Genomic DNA, 24,024 nt, shown 5'->3' on the forward strand with positions numbered 1-24,024 from the left:
TCATATTTTTTATCAACTATTAACAAGTCATAGTAAGAATACTTAAAGAATTATTTAATATGAAACATTTGATTATTTACATTAATAATAAACCAACTATAAATAAGAATTTTTTTTGATTATAACAAACCTGTTGAGAAAGAATCTAACAGAATCTTTCTAAAAATTAAATATTTTTTTATAAAATAGCAGATTAACTAATTTTGTAATTACTAATATAATATTATTATAAATCAATTTTAATTACAATTTTATTCTAAAACAATAAAACAAAAAATACACTATTTTTATAAATTTATAATTATATTATGTATTATATAAAAATAAAAGTGATTTATGAATTAAATATGACAAAATTATATTAAATAGGTAAATTAACAAAAAATAATAATTGTTTCATTTAAATAAATTATCATTTATTATTAAAATGAGTTTAAATTCGTAAACTATATAATATTTTTATACAAAAGTATATTTATTAACATAAGTTAAATTTTTATATCTACAACTTTATGTTCTCTTTTTATTTTATTTTGAAACTCTCAACAATATATTATTTAAAAATGTTTATATACAAAAATATAATAGTATATAGTAACATTTAGTTCATATACTATTTTAATAATACATTATTAAAAACTATGAAATTTTAATAATTCATTTAAACTATTAATGACAGATCAAGTTTTAATTATAAATTTATTTTTATTTTAAATATAACAAAATTTGTTGAGAAAAATTTATAAAATATTACCAAAAATTAAAATATTTTTATAAAATAATGTATTAATGTATTAATAAAAACAAATTCAAAGTTCATGAAATCTTCCAAATTCAAAAATAGTTGTGTAATTTTCTAAAGTTTTCTTGGTAAAATATACGATCTTGACAATAAAACTAGATATATATGTTCTAAAAATTAAAGTAATCTAATATTTTGAAATTTTAATTAAAAAATTGTGCGGATCAAAATCTAGTCATTTATTGTAGATGTGTACATGCATGACCCAACCCGTTTGACTAAAGGCTTTCCTCATGTTCTTCTTTTTTTTTGGAACACCACTTAATTTTTAATTCAATATGTTTTTTTTACAAAAGTTTAATTCAGTATGTTACTTCTCTATGGTCCTTTTTTGGCGGATTCTCAAATGAAACATTTGGTCAATTTTTTGTAAACATGATAGCTTTAAATTAAATAGTTTGACTTAAATTGAAGATATAGTCAAAACTAAATATGTCAAATAATTTATCAATACCTCATCTCTAATAAATTACTAAGTTTTTAGTCAAAAATCATTGTCATGGTAAGAATTTAAATATTTACACTATATATTCTCATATTTTGTTTGATAATTTTATTGTTACTGGCACATATACACTGCGATTTGTAACTTTAAAGAACATCATACATTTTCATTGTAGAGGTACCAATTTATATATATAATACATTTACTTATTAGTTGTGCACTTATATTCAAGGTATTTAATCCCAATTTTTTGTGTTCACAATTAACAAATTATAAAAATAGTTTTTTCGTTGAAATATTGAATTCCTTGATCAACAGAAAATGAATTATACAATGAATGGGAAATAAGAAATTGGTTACAATTAAAAATTTTAGTTTTCCTATAAAATACTTTAAATACAATGCAATAGATAGTTTTCAAGTTTGCTTAGGCGGATAGTGAGGTATCTAATTGTAGGCATATCACTTTTTGTTTTTGTTCTGTTCGCTAGGGTTCGCTATCTTGTTAGGTAATTCGTTATAGTTATAATTTAAATTTTAGGAATAACAAAAAGCCTTGTCAACATAAATTGTATTGTTCTTATGTTGTTGTTTATGATTTTTTTTTATGTTGTTGTTAATTTATGATTTTATGTATTATAACTCTTTTGGTCTATTGATTGTAATATCTAATATTTTTAATATTTTAGTATAATGATAAATCTAATTATTATATGTATATTTATACTACTAATTATAAAAATTAGTGAATAAGAAAGAAATATGTAGATAAACACAAAATAAATAAGTGAAATTATATTTTCTTTTTTTTCAAAAACATTTTCCATTTATTGTTTTGAGATAATTTTATAATATTAATTTATAATCAGATAAATAATGAATTATATTTTAATTATAGTTTAATTAAAATTATTTATTAAAACTAATGACTTAGCTCTAAAATCATGGAGAATGTGACAATAAGCAAATTCACTTCTCAAATAATAGTATAGATTTCAACCTAAAATTGTCTAAACATGTCAGACTGACATTGCATATCTCCATAAGATTTTTTTGTACGTTTCATATGCAAAAATTCTGATACAGATTACTTTGCATACTTAATGATTGATAACTTTAAAAGCCTTGAAAAATGTGTGACCTGATGACAGCGTTTATTTTAGTTACTGAATCTTTGTAATACCAAAAAGTGTAGTTAGGTATTTTAAAAATGCTATAATAATTTTTGCAAATAAATTGAATGATGAGTGATAGAGTTTTTTTTTTTTTCATTTGGTTTGTTACAGTCCAAGCCAATGAAAAAGCTTCCGATCATTGGCACTATGCCTATTATCCTCGACATGGATGCCGATTCTTCTCCTGATTCAAAAGGAGAAGAAATGGGAGAAACAGCTCATAGCCATGCATGTTTAACATCTCAAAATGCATATCAAACTGCTCCTCAGCTTTTGTACGAGCTTCAGGTCGAGATTTTTGCCCGTGTTCCATGCTGTGAGTATTGGAAACTACAGTTTCTCAACAACCAGTTTTCACAGTTGCTGAAAAGTAGTGAAATTTTCCGAACGAGGCGAGAGCTCGGACTTGTGAAACCGTACTTTTTTATACTGTCAAGCAGTGATAGGCGTTGGACTATGTTTGATGAGGACTTCAAAAGTTTCCAGAGACTTCCAAAGCTCTCTTCTGACATTAATTTTTTCAGTGGTGATAAGGAAACTATTTGTGTGGGTACGCAACTAATCGTCATCTGGAGAAATAAGGAGGGCATTACGGTGTGGCGTTACGAGCTTGCAATGCACAAATGGTTCAAAGGTCCTGAGATGATTACACCGAGAATCATGTTTGCTTCCGCAAGCCACGGTACAAATGCCTTTTTCGCCGGCGGATTTACGATAAGTGAAAATGGGGTTGAGGTTGTAAGCATAGTAGAAAAGTACAATGCCGAAACAAAAACATGGGCATCCATTCTTCCAATGCATAGGCGGAGGAAGTTGTGTTCCGGATGCTTCTTGCGTGGTAAGTTTTATGTTCTCGGCGGTCAGAATGAAAACAACGAAAACCTAACTTGTGCAGAAAGTTACGATGAGGAAACAAATTCTTGGGAGTTGATACCAGATATGCTTGCAGACATGTCTTTATCCATTTTCCAAGCGCCTCCGCGTATTGCGGTGGTCAATGATACTCTCTACTTGCTGGAAACATCATTGAATGAGCTTCGCGTGTATAATGTAAACACAAACACTTGGAAGAAGCTTGGAACTATACCTGTGATGGCACATTTAACTAAAGGTTGGGGTGTTGTATTTAAGTCGGTTAAAGATAATCTTATGCTGATTGGAGCTTCGTTCAATAGACTTCACTCTCAGAAATGGGGGATCTACAAGTCTTGTCCATCTCCAGACATGGAAGAGATTCATTGGGAGGATATTTGTTGTCGTGGTGGTAGTCTTAACCATTCTATTCTCAACTGTTGTGTAATGCTTGCTTAAAACTTTGTTTGTGTTGTTGTCTTTGTGTTTTGTGTTGTGCGGCGATCTTTATAGGTCTTGACTTTCGGGTTATTGTCATGTTTTTATAATGTCATTTCTATATTTGCATCTTAAGCTTGTGTTCTCTTGCTTATTTAAAGTTACTAAATGTTTTTTTTGGGAAATGGGATAAGCTTGAATTTAACACACAGTACAAAAGGTTAAAAGTTTCATAAAAATATACTCCCTCCGTTTTTTAATATAAGTCGTTTTAAAATTGTACACATAGATTAAGAAATCATTAATTTTTTATATTTTCTAAACAAAAACATCATTAATTATTTACCTAACCACAAATCAACCAATAATAAAATAGAAGGTATATTTTCATTGGTCATATAACATTAAGTGTTAATAAATTTTACATAAAAAATCGAAAACGTCATATAATTTGGAACATAAAAAATTCTCTAAAACGACTTATATAAAAAAACGGAGGGAGTATTTTTTATGTTTCATATACAAAAATTGCAATTTTCAATAAAAATAATTGGATTTATTAAAAAACTATTAATTAAAAAGCATTGGAATTTGATAATTAAAAAAAAACGATGCATGATTAATATGTTTTTTTTAATACGTGGAGAGAGTATTTAATGTTCGTAGTCAACATCCAAAACTACAAGGTTACTTAGGGCATAATTAATGCATGTTTCTTATAGAGGGTCACTTAGCGAATATAAGAGACATCTTTTATTTTTTAACTAAAAAAAACTAAGAGATGTTTCTTATATTTCTTATTTAGGGTCTGACTGGTTTTCCCGCAACCACCCGCAAACGCAGCTTTTGCGGTTGGTAGCGGTTGACAGCGTTTCGAAACAATCATACAAACCGGTACAAATCGCTTCAAGTCGCTCTGAACCGCTTCGAACCTCTTAAAATCAAAAGTTGGTTTCAACTAGTGTTTGCGCTTGCGGGCGGTTGCGGGTGGATAAATAAATATAAAAATATTTTCAAAAATATTTTAAAATTTTTAAATTAAAATTTTAAATGGAAATATTATAAATAAAAATATATACATATTTTATATATTAGTTAAAATTCAAAAACAATATCATAATTTGTTTTATAAAAACTTTAAACTAACCATTCATTACAATTTTTTAAAATTTACACATATATAAAGATATACACATATATAAAACGAAATAAAATATTCTTTTAAAAGTTTTAATACAAATCTTCAAAACAAATTTTATTAAAATTATAACTTTCAACTAATTTAAAAAGTTCAATAAATAAACATAATATTTTTATTAATCATATTATATTGATAATTAATATATTTTATTATAAGTGTATGTTTTTTTTATTTTTGTAATGTTATAATATGTTAATATTAATAATTTATTATTAAACCGATGCAATATCTTATAATCAACCAGTCGTTGTGCCAGTCATACAATTTTCAAACGTTGTGCCAGTCATACAAAACACTTAATAACGCTTGAAACCGCAACCACCCGCATCCGCAAACTTCCGCACCCGCAACCGCAACCGCTGCGTTTAAATCAGTCGGGCCCTTAGGAGATATCGCTTAACTTTTTTTAGTTAAAAGCTAATAGACGTCTCTTATATTCGCTAAGAGACCCTAAGAGCATGATTAACCCCGGTCTCTTAGCCAGGGTTCTTAACTCATGATTTGACATATTTTTATTTTATGTTATTTTTTTACAATTTTTGGCTAAGATACGGTTCTTATATCTTTTATTTAAGAGACGATTTTAAGCTTTTCTTAGTTAAAATCTAAGAAAAACTAAGAACCGTCTTTTAGCCGGAACTAATAACTCCAGTTAAGAGACTAAGGTTAATCATGGTCTAAGAGATCCTTCCTAAGAGACCTGCATTAATAATGATCTTATATTTTAATTTTTAGGCATTGAATGGTAATGACATTTTCCATGATATGAACCATAGTGAATCGGTCAATCCACCAGATAGGTAGATCGACTTCCCAAACTGATACTTTAAGCCCAATCAAGATTCATTCCAGGCCCAACCCTTGGCTTTTTTTCTTGTTTAGCAATCAACCTTTACTTTCAGAGCCAGATAGCTTCCTTTTTGGTCAAAGGACTATGTTAGCTTTAGCCCTAGTATAAGATTCTCTTACAAATTATTTGGAATCCTGTTGTATGATATAGGACAAATGAACAAACACTATATAGTATATTACATTTTAAGGATTGTAATCATGATGACTAAAATAAATCTGGATAATCAAAAACAATATTTAACTACGAAATGTTGAGGTTGAAATGCATGATTAGCGTAGCAGGTTATGGATCTTATTAAGAATTAAACTTCTTAAAATTAATAATTTAATCTATCATATTTTGTTATTCTAAAATTCCTCAAAATCTTTTAAACAGAGAAAGACCAATTTTTCACGTTTGAATGTTTTTTTTTTAATTTAGAATTTGAGATTTTATTAGTCACAAAAACAACTAAACGTTTTATTAAACTATAAGACCATCATTATCGGACGTGCTAAGTCCCGTCTCTTAGGTTTTTTTTTTTTTTTAAAAAAAAAAAACCCAATAATGCAAGAGACGTCGCTGAATTAAGCGTTACAAGAGACGTCTCTTACGGGACACGCGTCATAAGGGCGACGTCTCTATCTCTCTCATCTCTCTTTCTCTCCCTTGGTGGCTCCGGTCGAGCTCTTCCGATGGTGCTTCCCCTTCCAGTCCTTCGAGGTCCGTAAGCTCTGTTTTACTTTCTCTCTCTTTGTTCTGCTCTCTCTCCCTCAACGATTGATCTCGGATTTGAGGTAGTGATATTGTTAAAAAGCTTGCGACTTTTTTCCATAAAGTTGCATTTGTTCTATGATATGCTTGTGTCTAGCATGTTCTTTTTTTTTTAATTATTGGTTCATGTAATTTGATTTGATCCGGTTGTATTTGAAGACGGAATCGATTGAAAGTATTGGGATTGGTTGGGGAAAAACAGAGGATTTGAGTTTTCTTTTAGTTTTCTTTTTGATCGATAAAGTTTTGATTTTTCATACTATTTCTTTGGGAAATCAGCTTTGAGTGGTTGCAGTTTATGTCTTTGTAATGGCAGGGACATGGTCATCACCACCATCATCATCGGTCCATAGCAGGGACATGGTCATCACCACCATCATCGATTCCACAAGAGAGGAAAGAAGAGAACGGTGGAGGCGGTGTGGTTTACTACGGCCCAATCTCATCAACATTGGGGAAATCAGCTTTGAGTGGTTGCAGTTTATTCTCCATAAATGCCTCCATTGATGTTATTAGTTTCTCAGGGGTCTTGCTTTGAACCGGAGTTGAGATGTGAGAAAGAACCTTATCTCTAATCATTGAGATTAGTTCAATATATGGATTTGTTGACAGCACTGGAGTTGACTCTTAGGAAAGCTCGTGCTCATGGTAGTGTTGTTCGTGCTCTCCACGAAAGCGCTAAGCTTATTGAGAAGGGTGTTGCTCAGCTCTGTGTATTGGCTGATTACGTCAAGCTTGTTAAGGCTCTATGTGCTGATCACAGCATCAACTTGCTTACCGTTCCAAGTGCCAAGACCCTCGGCGAATGGGCTGGTGTAAGTCCCTTCTACTGTGACTCTCAGTATATACGTAGCTTACTAAAAGCATCTTTTTTTCTTCTGAATGAATGTTTGGTTAAAAAATTGAACCTTTGATGTTTCAGCTATGCAAGATTGACTCCGAGGGTAATGCTAGAAAGGTTGTTGGACGCTCAAAATTCTCTAGAAGGGTATGATGGTAGTGTGTCTGCATTGCTTATCTTTCTAATGTTTAGAGTTTTGTTGGTGTTTACAGTGTTTTTAAAAACCCCAAAAATAAGATACTTGCATTGGATGTGCTAATTGTAGTGGTCTCTTAGTTGTGTCTCTTAATCTCACTTTAACTACTTAAAAGTATTAAAAAAATATTAAGAGACCCAGGAAGGGGTTTTAGGATAATCATGCTCTGATAACTCCATTAACTGATTTCAATCTAAAATTAAAACGTGCCGATCATATTAATGAACCTCACCTACTTTTGTATATGCATTTTTATACTTTGTTGTCAACTCAAATATATTTAACCTAAATACGAAATCATTGTACCTTTTGCAGACGTCAGAGTGTGAGAGAGATACAAACCTCGTCCTAAGCAGAAATAAATTTAATACTTCTACGTTAATTAATCAAAGTAATTTAAACTTAATTAAATACCTTCCTCGGACTAATCAGAAAGTTTTTTTTTTTTTTTTTGCTAAGACTAATCAGAAAGTTCTCTCTCTTCTCAGCTCTCTCTCTCTCTCTCTCTCTCCATCTGGCATTTTTTCATATCAATCGGCTTCGTTTTTTTCTTGAATTTTTATATTCATAGCTCCGTACTGATCTCATTTCGACTTCGAATATTCTTCGTTCAATTTGAATATTCGCCCGCCCACGAGATGGCTTCTCGAGCAACATCGTCGCGATCGGGGCCGTCTGGGTCATCTTCAGGTAGTAGTAGTAGTTCGAGTGTTAGCAGGACACGTGTGGGTAAGTACGAGCTTGGTAGAACGTTGGGTCACCGTGTAACGGTCTTCGGTCTCGGATGCTGCAGTCCACATGTAAATTCCGTAGTGGCCAAAGCTCGAACCCAGGGGCGGGCACTCCAGCTGGAGCTCCTATACCACTAGACCAAAGCAACTTGGTTGGTTAAGCGTGAGATCTCGACGATGAAACTCATCAAGCACCCCAATGTGATCCGTATGCTTGAGGTTCTTAATCTAAATATTCCCTTCTTGTTTTACTCCTTGCTTCAATGTTTAGAAATCTATAAGCTTTGAAATTATGTTTGAGGTTTTGATCTAACATGCTTGCATGCTTAGAATCTATAAGCTTTGTTCTTCTAGATTCATACACATAATCTTGAGTTTTTTTTTTGAAATTTATTGATTTCTTCTTGTTATATTATTTTGATGAAAATGTCACAGCGTGATACTACACATACTTTGACATCTAAGGAGAAAATCATCAAAGCTAATTTTGTGACCCTTCTTCTTCTTTTAGGAGGATAGTTTACTTCACTCAACATGTGGAACACCCAATTATGTTGCCCCAGAGGTATGATTTTACTTCTACTGTCAAGCTTGAGCTTATTCTTTTCTGGTCTCAGTAGCAATCTATTCTTGCCTCTAATAGGTAATCAATAACAAAGGTTACGATGGAGCCAAAGCTGATTTGTGGTCTTGTGGAGTGATTCTCTTTGTTTTAATGGCTGGATATTTGCCTTTCGAAGATTCTAACTTGGCCTCATTATATAAAAAGGTGTTATATGCTTCATTCCTTCTTCATCTGCTATGCATCTTCATTCCGCATGCTATGTGGAAAAGGCTCTATCTATGTATGCCACCTGATTCTTATGTCTTCATGATTACAGATATTCAAAGCCGAGTTTACCTGCCCTCACTGGTTCTCTGCAAGTACCAAGAAGCTAATCAAAAGAATTTTTATATTTTTTTATTATTTTCTTACTCTTTTATAGCTGAAGAGGGTTCCTCTGTTTTTATGGTGTTCGAAGAGGCAAGAGCTTCTACTGGACTGAGTAGGTCCGAAGTCATTTTTTATAATGGACAGAGGATTACATTTGCTGAAGTCATTGAAAACGAGTGGTTTAATAAAGGGTATAAAGCACCCAAATATGAAAATGCAAATGTCAGCCTTGATGATGTTGATGCAATTTTTGATGAATCAGGGGTAAGACTTTTGTTTCTTTTTTCGGTTAATCGTTTTTTTAATGAACTTTGTATTGGATGCCTATGCTTAGATTTTTTTTGTTGGGTAATATAGGAGTCCCAAAAACTTGTTGTGGAGAGGCGAGAAGAAGGACTTAGAACACCAGTAACTAGGAATGCTTTTGAGCTCATTTCAACATTCAAGGGTCTCAATCTCGGTTCACTTTTCGAAAAGCAAATGGTACCGCTTTCTTTTTTGGGATACTGCTGTTTGCCAAAAGTTTAGTTACCAATTCTGTTTTTGAGAATCATGTTAGTGGGAAGTAGACGTTCTTAGAGATAAGCATGTTTAAATTTTCAGGGGCTTGTTAAAATGAAAACTCAGTTTACTTTAGGGATGTTAATATGGGCTCAACCTAACAGGGTTAGCCCTAACCCTGCAAACCCATTTGTAACCCTAACCCTCATTTTTTAAATAGGGTTTAAACAGGGTTGGCCCTAATAGGACCAGGGTTTAAATTCTAACCCTTTTATTTTGATTCACACAACTATTATACAATATTTAATAATGTTTTTCACCAAAAGAAACTTAGAGTCGAGTTTTCTCGCCTAAAACTAAACAACGAAATTTTCCGTCGAAACCGCAAAATCGAGTTTTCAACAAAAACAACAAAATCGAGTTTTCTCTCCAAAAACGCAAAATCGAGTTTTTCGTCAAAACTTTAAAATCGAGTTTTCCCGCCAAAAAATCAAAATCGATTTTGCGGTTTTGGCGGAAAAACTTGATTTTGCGGTTTCGGCGGAAAAACTCGATTTTGCGGTTTCGGCGGAAAAACTCGATTTTGCGGTTTCGGCGGGAAAACTCGATTTTGCGGTTTGGGCGGGAAAACCCGATTTGCCGGTTTCGGCGGAAAACTCGTTTTTGATGTTTCGGCGGGAAAACGCGATTTTGTAGTTTTGGCGGGAAAACTCGATTTGCCGGTTTCGGCGGGAAAACTCGTTTTTTGCGGTTTTGGCGGGAAAACTCGATTTTGCGGTTTTGGCGGGAAAACTCGATTTTGCGGTTTTGAGGGGAAAAACTAGATTTTGCGGTTTCGGCGGAAAAGTTGATTTTGCTGTTTTGGCGGGAAAACGCGATTTTACAGTTTTGGCGGGAAAACTCGATTTGCCGGTTTTGACAGGAAAACTCGATTTTACGGTTTTTGCGGGAAAACTCGATTTTGCGGTTTTGGCGGGAAAACTTGATTTTGTGGTTTTGGTGGAAAAACTCAAATTAGGTTTTGGCGGAAAAAAACACAATTTTTGTTTTTTTGACGGAAAAACTTTATTCTTAGTTGTGGAGCAAAAACTCGATTTTGCGATTTAGGGAGGAAAACTTTTGATTTGATGCTCAACAAATTGGCGGAAAGAATCATATCATATCTTAATTTTTCTAGTTTTATCTTTAAAATTTAAGAACAAAAATAAATGAAATATTTTTTTCAATTAAATGAGTTAACCCTGGTACCAACCCTAACCCTTTGATTATAATAGGGTTAAAATAGGGCTGGGTTAATATAGGGCTGGGTTTATAATAAACAAAAGAGGGTTGAGCCCTAACCCTGTAGTTAACATCCCTAGTTTACTTCAAAATGTCCAGCTAATGAGATAGTCACAAAAATAGAGGCCGCAGCAGAACCTATGGGATTTGATGTCAAGAAAAATAACTACAAGGTTTTTGGATTTTCTGTTGCATCACATTCACTCAAGTCTTGTATTTAATTCTGCTGATTTCCACCATTTTCGTGATTTCATCCGGATAAAGCTTGTAGGAGAGAAATCAGGCCGCAAGGGTCAATTAGCAGTAACGACTGAGGTTAGTCTTCTTAGTGACTGACTGATGATCACACCCTTGTTAATGATGATGAGGGCCTAATCTCTTAAGTTAATGGAGATATATATACTGTTCAGGTTTTTCAAGTTGCTCCATCGCTATATATGGTTGAAATGAGGAAATCAGGGGGTGACACCTTGGAATTCCACAAGGTAATGCATGCATGCAAGCTCTAATCTTGTGGATATATAGGTTCTGAAACAAGTTGGTCATTCCTTTTTTCTTGGTCTCTATTTTAGTTTTACAAGAACCTCACCACGGGTCTTAAGGACATCGTTTGGAAAACAATCGACGAAGTGAAAGAGGAAGGAACCCAAGGTACAGACAACATTTTTCTTTGAAGAATCTGTTAGATAAAAATAGTCTAGAAAGTAATGAAGAGACAGAACAACACAAATCTTGTTTTGTTTCTTTTAGTTTCAGGTGGTGCGGTGGTTGCTTCTTGATACCCGGCCAAATTGTCTACGTATGCTTCTAATATTATTTAGATATTGTTCTGTATAAATTGCTTTGTGGGGATTGTGAGTGTGGTTTTGAAGTTATACAAAAGAAACCGTCATGAAGTGGAGCAAAGGAGCAAATTGGAAACTACATTGGGGGAATTTGTTAAAAAAAAGTGATAATAATTGTTAATCTTTGTTTGATTCCACTGGAATGTTGTGAATAACGAGTATAGCTTGAAACTGATAAACTGTAAATTTAAAAGCTTTACGTATTTGGACGTTTTTAAGAATTTACATCAAAGTAGTGAATACGGGACATTTTATAATACATAATTGTGTTCAGCCCTTAGTCCAGCATCAGCAGATACACCAAATAAATATTATGTCAAATTTTATTCAGAATATTACATGAAACTTAGATAATACTTTTGTCAAATTTTATTCAGAATATTACATGAAACTTAGATAATACTTTGTTATTGATTCCTCCAAACCGTTTATTTATAATAAAACTAGGTGTTTTGCCTGCATATGCGGACATAATTTTTTTTATAGATATTTATTAACAAATGTACTATTAAATTTAAAGATCAAAATTTTGAAGTCAAACATTAAATTTATAATACTTTTATGAATCTTTTAATTTCTTAGTTTTTATCTTTTATTAATATTAAAACATTATTTTTTTGATAACAATGTCAATATACTATTATTTTAAAATAGGTTATTATCTTTAAACAATTTTTATTATATTAATTTATAATCAATTACATAATTAAAGAAAAATATATATAGCTGCTAATACAAAGTGATGTTATTAAACCAAATCATTGAAATTACCAAAACCTACAAAATCTTAAAATAAAAAAAAAAAATTGTTCAGCCCAACTTTACATATTATATTAATCAAAGTAAATAAAATGATTGAATTTATAATTATATTGTGAAATACCTCTCATAATAACTGAATACATACTCAAACATATTAAAAAATAAAACATGAATATATAATGTATAAGATAAGAACCTTTGTATAAAAAATATTTCAGAAGGAAAAATATGTCATAGTCAATCTCTATTTTTTATTTAAAATAGAGACATGTTATTTTCTTCTAAATATATAATACTTTTTAGTATAAAAAATATTTTTTATTTTCAAAATGGTCTTTTAACTTTCAAACTTTAATAACTATAAATAAAAAAAGTAATTTGGAAAATACATTTTTCTATAAAAATAGAATCACATTTTTCTTTACATAATATTCTTTTGAATAAATTGTAATTTAAACAAAGTTATAATTCTCTGAAATTCTTGAAAAAAAGTAAGTAGAGTTAATTTTAAATTAATATTTTGAAAATATTCTATTTTGGATACAGATATTTTGAAAATATTTTTTAAAGATAATTTCATTCCTAATAAAAAATATTTAGAAAATCACGAATAGCAAAAAAATATAAATAAAATTTATTGTTATTACTTATATATATATATTTTTAGTATTTTAATACTAAAATAAATTTAATAATTTAGAAAACATATTCCATGACATATTACACTTAAAATACTAAAACAAATTTAATAACTTAGAAAACACATTCCATGACATATTACACTTACAAACAAATATCAATCAATTTTTGATATTTTTTATAAACCTATTTTTAATATTTTAGTATAATGATAAATCTAATTATTATATGTATATATATACTACTAATTATAAAAATTAGTGAATAAGAAAGAAAGATGTAGATAAACACAAAATAAATAAGTGAAATTATCTTTTATTTTTTTCAAAAACGTTTTCCATTTATTGTTTTGAGATAATTTTATAATATTAATTTGTAATCAGATAAATAATGAATTATATTTTAATTATAGTTTAATTAAATTTATTTATTAAAACTAATGACTCAGCTCTAAAATCATGGAGAATGTGACAAATAAGCAAATTCACTTCTTAAATAACAGTATAGATCTGAGATAAACTCTTAGTATAAATAAAAGTGTAAACTTTTAATACAGCTTATTTTACATAAAAAAAGTTACATACAAAACTTAAAAAAATCTTCAAAAAATACAAAACCAAATCGTAAACGAACTATTGGGCCAAAATATTAAACTAGTGGGCCACAAAGGGTCGCGAAAAAACAGCGGAAAACCCTAGAAGAGAATAAGCATATATCAAACGCCTCCCCTCAAGCTCGTCCCTCTCAAGCTCTTCTCTCTCTCTCTCTCCCTCCTTCCCCTCCAAGGTTAGTCCGTTTCTTTGCTACGATGAGTGCTTTCTCCGATTGCTAATAGCTTAATTTTTTGTATTGAATCTGCACAGTTTTAGCTGTTGATGTTCAGATGATCAGTACTGTTTCTCTATCGTTTCTAAATATTAATCCCTCGACTCTTTGTTGTTATATTTATGATTTTGGTAATCGATCTGTCTCGTTTCTTTAGATCTGATCGTATATACGCTTAATGATGAAACTCAGATACGAATCAAAATGGCTTGTATATATACCATTTGACTGTGAGCTGTTCTTCTAATCTTTACTTGCTATTATACTTGATTGAAAGTTTGGATCCAAATACGATAGAAGACAAATTATCTGTTAGCTCAAGTTCAGACGATTATGAGATTTTATTTTGGTATTAAAATGTTTTTGAATCGTTTCATCTCAGTTCCCTAATTCTTAATATTGTTTCTGTGATTGCAGAGTTATCGTAGGTGACAAATAAGAGTCAGTCAAAATGGTAAGCCTTGTTTTATTTTTACTTTGCCTTGTTGTTGTTGTTGTTGATTCTAAGCTTAAATACTTGTTTATTTTTAATGGAACTTGTAGGTGAAGTTTACATCCGACGAGCTTCGTAGGATTATGGATTACAAACACAACATCCGTAACATGTCCGTTATTGCCCATGTCGACCATGGTACTGTCTTTTTTTTTTTTTTCAATTTTCAGACTTAATTATCTTGCTAGTACTCGTTTCTCTTATGCTGCTTTTGTATATCTTGTGATTGACAGGTAAATCCACCCTCACTGACTCCTTGGTTGCTGCTGCTGGTATCATTGCCCAAGAAGTAGCTGGTGATGTCCGTATGACTGATACCCGTGCTGATGAGGCTGAACGTGGTATCACTATCAAGTCCACGGGTATCTCTCTCTACTACGAGATGACTGATGCTTCCTTGAAGAGCTTCACTGGTGCCAGAGATGGTAACGAGTACCTTATCAACCTCATCGACTCTCCTGGCCACGTTGACTTCTCATCTGAGGTCACTGCTGCACTCCGTATCACTGATGGTGCCCTTGTGGTGGTCGACTGTATCGAGGGTGTGTGTGTTCAGACTGAGACTGTGCTACGTCAGGCTCTTGGTGAGAGGATTAGGCCCGTGCTGACTGTCAACAAGATGGACAGGTGTTTCCTTGAGCTTCAGGTTGATGGTGAGGAGGCTTACCAGACTTTCCAGAGGGTCATTGAGAATGCCAATGTCATCATGGCTACGTATGAGGATCCTCTCCTTGGTGATGTTCAGGTTTACCCTGAGAAGGGAACTGTTGCCTTCTCTGCTGGTCTCCACGGATGGGCTTTCACCCTGACCAACTTTGCCAAGATGTATGCTTCCAAGTTCGGTGTTGACGAGACTAAGATGATGGAGAGGCTGTGGGGTGAGAACTTCTTCGACCCTGCCACCAGGAAATGGAGCAGCAAGAACACTGGGTCCGCTACCTGCAAGCGTGGGTTTGTGCAGTTCTGTTATGAACCCATCAAGCAGATCATCGCCACTTGCATGAACGACCAGAAGGATAAGTTGTGGCCTATGTTGCAGAAGCTTGGTGTCCAGATGAAGTCTGATGAGAAGGAGCTTATGGGTAAACCTTTGATGAAGCGTGTCATGCAGACTTGGCTCCCTGCGAGTACTGCATTGCTTGAGATGATGATCTTTCACCTTCCATCTCCCCACACTGCACAGAGGTACCGTGTTGAGAATTTGTACGAAGGTCCTCTCGATGATCAGTATGCCACTGCCATCAGAAACTGTGATCCTAATGGTCCGCTCATGCTCTATGTTTCTAAGATGATTCCCGCTTCAGACAAAGGAAGATTCTTTGCTTTTGGGCGTGTCTTCTCTGGAAAGGTGTCTACCGGTATGAAGGTCAGGATCATGGGTCCCAACTTTGTTCCTGGTGAGAAGAAAGATCTTTATGTCAAGAGTGTTCAGAGGACTGTCATCTGGATGGGTAAGAGGCAAGAGACTGTTGAGGATGTTCCCTGTGGTAACACCGTTGCTATGGTTGGTCTTGATCAGTTCATCACCAAGAATGCTACGCTGACGAATGAGAAAGAAGTTGATGCTCATCCTATCCGTGCGATGAAGTTCTCTGTGTCCCCTGTTGTACGTGTTGCTGTTCAGTGCAAGGTCGCTTCTGATCTTCCCAAGCTTGTTGAGGGACTTAAGAGGCTGGCCAAGTCTGACCCTATGGTTGTGTGCACGATGGAGGAGTCAGGTGAGCACATTGTTGCTGGTGCTGGAGAACTGCATCTTGAGATTTGCTTGAAGGATCTTCAGGATGATTTCATGGGTGGTGCTGAGATTGTCAAGTCAGACCCTGTCGTCTCATTCCGTGAGACTGTTTTGGAGCGATCTGTGCGTACTGTGATGAGCAAGTCCCCAAACAAGCACAACCGTCTGTACATGGAGGCTAGGCCCTTGGAGGATGGGCTTGCGGAGGCAATAGATGAAGGACGTATTGGTCCAAGAGATGATCCCAAGATACGTTCTAAGATCTTGGCTGAGGAGTTTGGTTGGGACAAGGATCTTGCGAAGAAGATATGGGCGTTTGGACCTGAAACAACAGGGCCCAACATGGTTGTTGACATGTGTAAGGGAGTTCAATACCTGAATGAGATCAAGGATTCTGTTGTTGCTGGGTTCCAGTGGGCTTCCAAGGAAGGTCCTCTTTGTGATGAGAACATGAGAGGAATCTGCTTTGAGGTTTGCGATGTGGTGCTCCACTCTGATGCTATCCACAGAGGTGGTGGTCAGGTTATCCCAACAGCGAGGAGAGTTATCTACGCCTCGCAGCTCACTGCCAAGCCCAGATTGTTGGAACCGGTTTACATGGTGGAGATCCAAGCACCAGAGGGAGCTCTTGGAGGAATCTACAGCGTGCTGAATCAGAAGCGTGGACACGTCTTTGAGGAGATGCAGAGGCCAGGAACACCCCTGTACAACATCAAGGCGTACCTGCCAGTTGTTGAGTCATTTGGATTCTCGAGTCAGCTTAGAGCAGCAACCTCAGGACAGGCCTTCCCTCAGTGTGTGTTTGATCATTGGGAGATGATGATGTCTGACCCATTGGAGGCAGGATCGCAGGCCTCAACGCTTGTGACTGACATCAGGAAGAGAAAGGGTATGAAGGAACAGATGACTCCCTTGTCTGATTTTGAAGACAAGCTGTAAGCAGCCAGCCAACAAGACTACTCGCTATGGTCACCCCTTTCTCTCTATCTCTACCGTATTTTGTTTTCTGTTTTAATGTTATGACTTTATCTGTGTTGCCACATCCTCTTGAAATACTCTTTTGAAGTTGAGAAAACTAGTTTATCTCTGTGTGTTCGCATGTATTTTACTCTTTGCATTCTCTTTTACTCTTTGCATTCTCTTTTATTATCCTGTTATCATTGGAACGTTTGTTATATGCTCTGCTTGTTATGCATTGCATGCAATGAGATGCTAGTCTCCAAGCCAAACCATTAGGTTGATGCTTTGCAGGTGTAGGGAAGATGAGGTTTTGTTAGGTCAGAGATTTTGATTCCCTTATTGCGGTGTTAAAGTTAAATCTCAACTAAAAACTTATACTCCTTGTCTTCCTAAAAAATCCATATTTTAGAGAAAACTTTTGTTTAAAAAAAATACATATTTTGTATTTCCAACGACTGATAATGAAAAATTGTGAAATTCAAAAACATTAATTGTATTTCTTAAAATATTATTGGTTTAAAAATATAAGAAATATAAAATTATAAAATTTTGTATTTATAGCTAAATTTTAATATGTTTTATTAAAAAGTGTGAAAATTTTAAAACAAAGATCTTTTAGGAACGGATGGAGTATAACTAGGGGTGGGCATTTCGGTTATTTTCTCGGTTCGGGTTCGGTTAGTTCAGTTCTAGTATTTTTTCAACTGAAGTAAACCATAGTTAGTTCGGTTTGTGTTCGGTTCGGTTTATATTCAGTTCGGTTTATTTTTTGGATCTGTTTAATTAGATTCTTCTTAGTTTATTTTTGTAAGAGAAATTATGTTTTACAACATAAATTATGTAAACATAAACTATCTGAACTAAATTCAATAAAAACTAAAACAAAAACCTTTAAAAAGTCACAAAAGTATATATAAGAATTTAAACAAATGAAAGTTAACTAAAGTAAAAAAAAAACAACATCGTTAAAATTAAAAAGCATCCAATGAATTAAATATTTTGATGATTACATATTAGGTTAGAAGAATATATGTTAATCAATAAAAATGGAAACTATGTGGTTTAGTATTAGAATTTTAGTATATTGGTATTACTAATATTTTTAATTTAAATAATTACAAAAACACATCGGTTTTTCGGTTTGGTTCGGTTTGAAATAGGCTTTGGTTCGGTTTAAATCGGTTTCGGTTTGGTTGGTTCGGTTGGGTGTTTTTGCCCACCCCTAAGTATAACACAGAGACCGTCTCTTTTTTTTATTCTCTTATTGCGGTGTTAAAGTTAAAACTCAACTAAAAACTTATATAACACAGACCGTCTTTTCTTTTTAAGGATCCTTTAAGTGGGTCATCGTTCGATGATGTTTAAACAATTCAATGTTGTGTTTTTGTATTTTATAAGCCAGAAATCTCTTTTTCTTTATTGCATTGTTTCTCATCTTTTTTCAAAGAGCATTCATCATATTATATACTATCTTGCAACTATAGGCTCAGAATAATTAACTCTTGAAATTGTATTATGAATGCGCTTTGCATCCTGTTTTGGTGCAAAGAGAAAATGTAAGATGGCGTTATTGAGAGCATGGTCGCTCCTGAGATTTTGGGAGCCTGTGGTTGTGTCTATGTAAAATTTTTTTTTTACAAATTTGGGGGTCTTAAAATTTTTTTGAAGGCCTATCTGTATGTAATTTTTTTAAAAAAATTTGGGGGTCTATAACGAATGTTTCGCTTAGCATGGTCCAGGGCCGGTCCTAGTTGAGAGAGGTACCAATCACCGTCGAAGAAAATGAATGACAAAACTGGTTCGACCAACCTTTTCAAAGTTATTAGCATTAATCTGCTTCTCCGTAGTGTAGTTGTTCAGTTTTTTTTAAAGCTGATTTATTATGGCGTTACAATTATGAGAAAGATTACATAGACGATTTGACAACCGACAATACTACCTGTCTTATGAGGATCTACGCCTAACTGCATCACGTGAGCCGTCCTATGAAGATCCACGTCTGACTAGATTTACTTGCACCATGTTGAAGATCCCTTGTAAGCTTTTCTTCCGTAGTCTGCACTAAAACAAAAATTTTGATTAGCCAAAACAAAAATGTATTATCGTAGCAAGAAGCACATTTTTCTCAAAAAATAATTTATTTGCTAAATATGACATTACATTGTAAAATCGCTTGTGTTATTAAAACAAACATATATTTGCAGCCACACTCTTTGGAAATTCAAGTGCCACCAAAACGATGACAGATTATTGGACAAATAATGTTGGATTGTATTACAGTTATATCAAATCTACTGACAATAAGAATAAATATTATACATAATATGTAAGGTGTACAGCAAAAGAAACAATCAACCATGTTTTGAATGTATACCAGCATTACAAATTTAGATTATTGCTAAGGTTCCAGTGGTTCTTGATATTCTTCCAATACCATCAAATTTCTAATATTTATTATTTGTGACTTTTCAAAAATAATCAGAATAAAATAATTTGCTAGATTATATGATATATTTAATATGCTTAAAATGATAAGATTTGATTAAAGTGGATCGTAATTCACAAAAGTACTTTAAACTGCTAAGTGAAGCAAAATTTATGCAGTGGTATAAGTTAGGGCTGAGCAAAAAACCCGGATCCAAAGAACCGAACCGAACCCGATCCGAAAAAGTAGTACCAATCCCGAACCGAATTGATTAAATATCCGAACGGGTTCAAAATTTTGGTATCTAAAGAACTGAAACCGAACCCGATCCGAACCGAAGTATCTCGGGTACCCGAATGTAACCGAAATAGATTTATATACCTAAATATATTACTTATTTTAAGACTTAATATATATTAAAAATCTAAAATATATAAGATACTTTTAAGTTGTCTAAAATACTTGAAAATATACATAAATAGTCAAAAGTAAATGTCTAAAATAGCTAAAATATATTCAAAACACCAAAATGCATAAAATATCTATTGATTTTCTATCTAAATATTCAAATCAAACCAATTTATATGTTAATTTTAGGTATTTTGACATATATTATACAAATGTACATGTAATATATTATTTTGTTTTATCGATTTTGAGAAATTTTAAGCATAGAATGGATATTAAAATTTTAAAAATAATTTAAATGGGTTATCCGAACCCGAACCGAACCCGCAAAGATCCAAACCGAATCCGAACCGAAATTTAGAAATACCCGAATGGGACTGAAATCTTTAATCCCGAAAACCCGAAACCCGATTAGATACGAACCGAACCCGAATGGGTACCCAAACGTCCACCCCTAGATAATATTAGTAGTTGATCATAATACAATTTCACAATTTTTACTTCCCTTCGATAATATTGGGTTACTCGGAAAAAGTGACACATCAAAGCATCTTTTAAATATTTATGAAATCTTTTTCATTTAATTTGTTAAAATTTTCTGGTTCAAATATAATAATACACCATCAAATAGTCTCTAAATATTTTTGGTAATCACTGATACATTTTAAATCCAAACAATTATAATTTTTAATATAAATTGATTTTCCTTAAACACAAATAATTATAATTTTAAATGTATCTATATATATATATATAATTAGAAAGACAAGCATAATATTATATATATATATATATATATATCACATCAATTTAAGATTTCATTTTTATAATTTAATATATGTATATAATTTGGTTTAAAATGTTATGAATCGTTTTCTCTAATTTACAACACACGTGAACAAATTATAAAATACAATAAATAATTTATCATTTTATATCATAAACAAAAAATGTAAAGAATAACTTATTTTAAATAAATAAATTATAACTTAGGTATTTAATATATTTATATACATTCTAAAATTTTCTATTTAAGATAAATAAATTTGATGACTTAATGTATTTAATAAAATTATATAATAAAATAAAATTTTATCATTATTTAAAAACTTCTTATCTTAAAAAATATTATTAAATATGATATAGAAAATTAAATATTTATATTTTATAATAATATAGCTAATTGTTAGTATAATAAACAATTTTATGTAATAAATTCATTATAAATTATATTATAAAAATTAACCAGAAAATTTTTTAGGGAAATTTTATGTTTACCACTTTCATGGTACCACTTTTCATCTTTACCACCACTAAATGGATAATTTCAAAATCATTTCTACATTAAGTGGCAAAAAACTCTAATACACTTGTTATCTATATATATAATAAATCATTATTTAAATAAATAAAAAATATTTTTTTTTATGTTTTTGAATTATACTTTTTCAAATTCGAATTTTTATAAATTGCTTTTTTGAATTCTTTTGTCGAATTGTTTTTTTATATTTTTTCAAAATTTCTTTTTGAAAATCTAGAATTATGTTTGAAACTATTTTTTAATTTTTTTATAAATTTTTTAAGTATTTATTTATATATTTATTAGAATCCTAAATTTCACATTCCAAAAACCCAACCCACATCTCAGCTCTAAACCCTAAGTCTAGATTAGTTAACCGTAAGGGTATAAGTATCTTTTACCCTTCATTAAAAGTGAGGGTAAAAGTGTTTAGTGTAAACATGAAAAGTTGTACAATGAATGTGGTATTTGTGGCAATTTCCCAACTTTTTTTTAATATCTAATTATTTATTTGGATAACATATATTATTTGATATTAAAATAAAATAATATATACAACACTGAAAAAACATGTTATTAATAAATAATGATAATTAATATTTTATTTTAATGGTATTTATCTGATTTAAAGTAAATTTGTTATAATGCATATGCATCAAATGCATTTTAAAGAAATTCGAGGGAAATTGCCACAAATACCACATTCATAGTACCACTTTTCATGTTTACATTAACTATTTTTACCTTCACTTTTAATGAAGAATAAAATACATTTATATCTCTAGGGTTAACTAATCTAGACTTACGGAATGGAGTTGAGAGGTGGGGTAGAGCTTTTGGAATGTGAAATTTAGGATTCTAATAAATATATAAATAAATACTTAAAAAAATTTTAAAATAGTTTCAAACATAATTTTCGATTTTCAAAAAGAAATTTTGAAAAAAATATATAAAAAGTTTAAATTTGAAAAAGTATAATTCGAAAACATTAAAAATAATATAATTTATTTATTATTATTTTTTTTAATTTAAATAATGATTTATTATATATATAGATAACAAGGGTATAAAAGTTTTTTGTCACTTAATGAACAATGTATTTTTGAAAATGTTCATTTAGTGGTGGTAATGATGAAAAGTTGTACCATGAAAATGGTAAACATAAAATTTCCCCGAAATTCAATCTACCTATGATCAAACTAAAATAGAATAAATATTGTGAATAAAATAAGATAATTACACAATTATATTATTTAAAAATTAGAGAAAATAATTATAATTTTAATTGGAAATTAATTAAATATTTTAAAATTTTACCAAATTAAGTTATATCTTATTATTTTATTTATTTGATTTTTTACCTTTAGGACGGATTGACCCCTAATATAATAAATAGTTGTGTTTAGCCCCCGTCTAGCATCAGCAATACACCACATATATATACCATAATATATGTCAAATATTATTTAGAAATTACCTAAAATTTATATAATTCTTTGTCACTGATTCCTCCAAACCGTTTATTTATAATAAATCTCCATCACTAGATAAACTCTTAGTATAAATAATAGTATAAAATATCAAAAAAAAAAATCTAATATGACTGCTTCAAAAGGATATCTTAAGCTATATAGTGTCGACAGTCTCACAATAGGTTAGGAGGGTGGGACTTGGGAGAGTGATGACAATCGGCTGGGAGAGTTATCCTAAGATTAGATGGCAACTTAACTAATGTTTTATAGCTTTTGTGCAAAAATAAATGTAAGTTATATCTGTACAAATTATAATTACACTCTTCTCTGATATGAAATAAAAGCTAAAAATATAAAGAAGTTTATGGATGTATACATATATGGATACTGAAAACAAAAGTTTTGTATACACTCGTCATAAAATAGTTTTCGTGATTTATTGAGTGTTTTTAGTTTTTTTTCAATGAACAAAGAGGCGTTTGCTCTGTATCTATTGCTAGATATTTGTCCGCGCTAATGCGCGGGTTGGTTAATTCATAAAAAGAAAACAAATCAACTTTACATTTCTAAATCAATATTTGAGTTACATGTAATAAAAGTGTTTCAAAAAAAGGTTAAGCGTGATTTTTTGAAATTATACTGAAAACATAGTGATGTTAGGAGTTTTCAAGTCTCCTAAGACAAATGATGTAGTATAAAAGATTGTCGAACCAATTCTAAGTGATTCAAAGCACCGAAAATGTAAGTACGTACTTAATCTAAGTGCAACCGATAATTTGGATGGTTTTAAACTACTACTAATAATAGAATGCAATAACAGAACAATAAAACAATAAAAGAAGTGATTTTTTTTTGTTATGATAAAAGAGAACTCATGGGTATAGGAATTAGACCTTGGGTGATCAAGTTTCAAACTAAGGATGACAAATGATCAATCAAAATATCAACCTTAAGTTTATACACAATCTTAAACAAACTCTATGTCTAGATGAATGTTCATTTACTAATATATTTAAAACATCAAATGTCTTTGGTTGAATAATATGAAAGCAATCATTACTAACAAGTATATTGGCTATATTAACACCTTTAACAACGAATGTCTTTGGTAAAGTATGTTAAAAGCTTAGGAGAGTTGTCTCAGGCATTTCATCAAA

General features: G+C 31.6%; 3 protein-coding genes across 10 annotated transcripts; all 3 read left to right on the forward strand.

The window, feature by feature from the left end:
* The first annotated feature begins 2,473 nt into the window (after window positions 1-2,473).
* Window positions 2,474-4,031, forward strand: LOC106417343 (F-box/kelch-repeat protein At3g27150-like). The gene has a single exon (XM_013858162.3). The coding sequence runs from the start codon at window positions 2,543-2,545 to the stop codon at window positions 3,731-3,733; it is 1,191 nt and encodes a 396-aa protein (XP_013713616.3). The 5' UTR covers window positions 2,474-2,542; the 3' UTR covers window positions 3,734-4,031.
* A 2,249-nt stretch (window positions 4,032-6,280) lies between these two features.
* On the forward strand, window positions 6,281-12,121 carry LOC106416555 (CBL-interacting serine/threonine-protein kinase 23). 7 transcript variants are annotated; one of them, XM_022710622.2, is made up of 13 exons: window positions 6,281-6,468; window positions 6,836-7,071; window positions 7,151-7,334; window positions 7,442-7,507; window positions 8,799-8,852; window positions 8,931-9,056; window positions 9,169-9,211; window positions 9,310-9,485; window positions 9,579-9,704; window positions 11,268-11,318; window positions 11,414-11,488; window positions 11,576-11,654; window positions 11,754-12,121. In XM_022710622.2, coding segments are annotated over exons 2-13 (1,011 nt in total). In that variant the 5' UTR covers window positions 6,281-6,468; window positions 6,836-7,069; the 3' UTR covers window positions 11,783-12,121. The 7 variants fall into 7 exon arrangements, 6 of the variants coding, with proteins under 6 accessions (XP_022566343.1, XP_013712936.1, XP_048606247.1 ...); XM_013857482.3 differs by having other exon boundaries at window positions 6,836-7,334; XM_022710619.2 differs by having other exon boundaries at window positions 6,299-6,542; window positions 6,836-7,334.
* Window positions 12,122-13,927: 1,806 nt separating this feature from the next.
* LOC106418012 (elongation factor 2-like) lies at window positions 13,928-17,448 on the forward strand. Of its 2 annotated transcripts, none has more exons than XM_013858704.3 (4): window positions 13,928-14,035; window positions 14,492-14,528; window positions 14,618-14,705; window positions 14,801-17,448. In XM_013858704.3, the coding sequence occupies exons 2-4, from the start codon at window positions 14,526-14,528 to the stop codon at window positions 17,239-17,241; spliced, it is 2,532 nt and encodes an 843-aa protein (XP_013714158.1). In that variant the 5' UTR covers window positions 13,928-14,035; window positions 14,492-14,525; the 3' UTR covers window positions 17,242-17,448. The 2 variants fall into 2 exon arrangements, with proteins under 2 accessions (XP_013714158.1, XP_048606246.1); XM_048750289.1 differs by lacking the exon at window positions 13,928-14,035 and adding an exon at window positions 14,237-14,304.
* The last annotated feature ends 6,576 nt before the right edge of the window (window positions 17,449-24,024 follow it).

Source organism: Brassica napus, chromosome C3, assembly GCF_020379485.1.
Source record: "Brassica napus cultivar Da-Ae chromosome C3, Da-Ae, whole genome shotgun sequence".
Classification (NCBI taxonomy): Eukaryota; Viridiplantae; Streptophyta; class Magnoliopsida; order Brassicales; family Brassicaceae; genus Brassica; species Brassica napus.